The sequence below is a fragment of the Trichophyton verrucosum genome (assembly GCF_000151505.1).
Source record: "Trichophyton verrucosum HKI 0517 chromosome Unknown contig00236_1.f1.exp, whole genome shotgun sequence".
Classification (NCBI taxonomy): Eukaryota; Fungi; Ascomycota; class Eurotiomycetes; order Onygenales; family Arthrodermataceae; genus Trichophyton; species Trichophyton verrucosum.
Window position 1 is genome coordinate 1 of NW_003315495.1, and position 3,302 is coordinate 3,302.

Below are 3,302 nucleotides of genomic sequence, written 5' to 3' on the forward strand. Positions count from 1 at the left end.
GTTTTTTTTTTTTTATTAATCTTGAAAATAAAAATGCTTCCTCTGCTTCTTCTTCCTCTTCCATAAAATCTCGGGCCCTTTCTTGCGGGTTCAAAGGAAAATTTACTCTTACTTAAGTAGTTAACCATTTTTATTTTAATCCTCTTTTTTTTTTTTTTTTTTGTTCCTCGGCTGGGGGCCTTTCTTCTTCTTCCCCTTGCCTTGTCGCGTGTGCTTGTATCACTTTCTTACCCAGTCACTACCTACAGCATTGAGGCATGAGAAAGAATTGCCAGAGGCGAGAAAGGAAGAAAGAGAGGCTGCTATGACATAGCCCAGCGGGTCATTGATTTCGCTTACCCCTGGGTGTAGGGCTTTCTTCTCCTTTCGCCGCCCAGCAGTTCGATAGCTATCAATCCAGTTCGGCACAGCAGGGTTTCCCCCTTGGCTAGCTCTGCTGTATACATGGGCTGCAGTACTAGTTCTAGTACTCCGTACCTGCAGAGGAACCATTGGGGCCGCCAGAGGTTCGCTCGGCATACTCAACTACATCATGGTCTGGATGGCGACTTTTTAATTAAAGGGGCAGAGGGGGTATACTCCATAGTGCAGCTTAGGAGGTCAGCAATTCCCAACAATGGGGCCTTCTACACGAAATAGCGATTGAAGAGCACCATGTGAATGACCAGAGTATAACTTTTTACTCTTCAGAATCACTTCGATGCTCTCAAATGAATCCCTATCAACTTCACAACTGACGGATTTCGACTCTCGCCTTGTAAGGCGTTGATTAACTATGTAACTACCTAATGTGAACATGGGCAAGGGTTATGGAGCAACCCGAGGATTTGATATCTGATATTGGATATATAATTTCTGATATTAGGTTGATATGCAGAGTGATAGCTGAAGATTTTGAGTGATAATAGCAACAATAATGGGATTATAGACTGTTTGTTACCCAATTCCACCAGTTCAGTTATTACGGGTATATACAATTTGTCCACAAAAAACTCCGGCTTCCGCTCCCAGTTCCACCGTAGTCATTACTGCTCACTCGATTGCTCCTATGTCCATAGTGATGTGGCGATAGCCAGCCAGATTACACATGGTGGGAATTCAGCTTTTCTTCTCCACCAGTCCTCTCCAGCCTGGCGGCATGCTGGAAGCTGCTCCTCGTTTTCCAGGCTGGGATACCGATGTATTTCACACCATTGGGATCTGTGAACATATATTCTACCTCCTCCAGTGTCTTGCCTGCAGTGTCAGGGAACATTACAAAGACGTGGATAAACATAGCAGCGCAGAATATTCCGAAGAGCAAATATGTCTTCCACTGGATGTTGACAAAAGCCGGAGGAACGAAGTAGCCGAGTGCAAAATTGAAAGCCCAGTTTGACGAGGTCGCAAGGGCAACGGCTTTTCCACGGACACGCAGAGGGAAGAGCTCCGGAGGATAGATCCAGGAAACGGGTCCCCAGGTGGGCGCAAAGGAGGCAACGAAGAGATAGGAGCATGCAATGACCGCCTTGCTGGGGGCACCGGTGATCTCCCAGGACTCGGCCTCGATGCCATTGAGACCACCTGGTGGAGCAGGGCGTCCACGGGCAGCCAGCAGGCCGGCGTTCACGAAGAGGAAGGTCATCATAAAGAAAGCTCCGACAAGAAGAGGCAGACGTCGGCCCCAGCGGTCGATCCACAGAAGAGCTGGGACTGTCATGGCGACGTTGATCACATACTGGATGCTGCTGGAAACAAGAAGGGTGTTTCCGGTCAAGCCAGCCATTCCAAAGACATATCTATCGTCCCTTTGTTAGATTCCCACAATCACTTGTGAAGTGTACCCCCCCAAAATGCATGAAAGGAATGGATTAAACTTACGTGATGTAGTACATCATGACGTTCATACCGGTCAATTGACTCCAGATCTGGGTAAAGACACCGATATGGGTACGGTTGATCATGTTAGGCTTGAAGAGCTCGAGATAGGAGACATCAGCATTAGCTCGTTCAAACTCGCAGATATCCTTGATCTCCTGGAGTTCGCGCTGGACGAAAGGCGAGTCTGGGTCACCGTGGCCGTGAACCAGGGTGAGAACTCGATGGCACTCCTCCCACCGGTCCTTACGAGCTAGCCATCGTGGTGACTCTGGGAGCGGAATCATGCCAAAGAATAAGAGAACGGCGGGGATGGCCTGCAGTCCCCATGGAACGCGGAAAGCAGCTGGACCTTTGATAAAGCTGCATCCGTATGATATGCTATTTGCAAAGTAAGTAACTTGCTCTTTTTTTTTTCCCTCTCATGACATGTGTTCAAAAGGGGGTCAACTGGTAATATCTTACTAGAACATGATGAGGATACCCCAAGTAATTGCCCACTGCTGGCATCCGACCAGACGGCCACGTTTAGTTGGGGGTGCAACTTCTGAGATATAGACTGGAACCTGCGCTGAGCAGATACCGACACTCAGACCGTTAATGACCCGGCCAACTATCAGCATGGCAATATTCTGAGATGCACAGGTGATGACAGAGCCAATGATCCTGGTGAGGTCTTCTTAGCTGGCACGTTCATGAAGGAAACGCCAAATAAACAGAGAAGGCATACCAGACGATTGCACCGACCATAATGGCCTTCTTTCGACCAAGGTGATCAGAGACGAAGCCAGATATCAACGCTCCCAGCCATGAGCCGCCAGCCATGGATGCAGTGATACCGCCCTGCACAGCAGGTCGGGGGCCGCCGCACTGGCCCGGGCCGTATTGGTTAAAGTAGCATTTATACTGGTCGGTCCCTAGGATGGCTGACATCGACGAGATGTCGAAGCCGAAGAGGCCACCGCCAATGACGGCGACGGCAGCAATGACATATATGTTGCCAGTGTTGAACATGGTATCAGAAGAACGCTGCCTGCGCTATCCTCCTCAAGGATCGAGTAATGGTGATTTTATTAATAGAAAGATAAAAGGAAAGACCCCCTTGTGACGCAACATAGGCTAATTGTATGTTGACTCTCGCTCAACTCTACACAGGAACAAAGAAGAGGAAGAGAAAGGAGAGGAAAGAAGAAAAGAAAGGGAGGAAGAGACCGAAAGGAACGGCCGGGGACTATTTATGCAAGAAACAGCTGCGGGGGGGCGCACAGTAGAAGCTTCCATGGGAACGGGCATCAGCTAAACCGCATGGACGCAAATACATCTCCATAACTAACTAGCTAGTTATTTGTTCTATGACGATTGGCAGGCCTCTCAAGTCTGGCTCGGGCAGAGTTTCTTCTGCCTGCCTACCACTGGCCTCCCCACAAGCAGCATGGGCTGATGGC

The 3,302-nt window shown here is 49.0% G+C and overlaps 1 protein-coding gene across 1 annotated transcript; it reads right to left on the minus strand.

Annotated features, from left to right (window-relative positions):
* Positions 1–1,081: 1,081 nt before the first annotated feature.
* On the minus strand, positions 1,082–2,871 carry TRV_02708 (MFS glucose transporter, putative; the record flags this gene model as incomplete). The annotated part of the gene is made up of 4 exons (XM_003023084.1): positions 1,082–1,778; positions 1,861–2,238; positions 2,323–2,523; positions 2,588–2,871. 4 exons carry the CDS (start codon positions 2,869–2,871, stop codon positions 1,082–1,084), a joined length of 1,560 nt encoding a protein of 519 aa, XP_003023130.1.
* Positions 2,872–3,302: the final 431 nt, after the last annotated feature.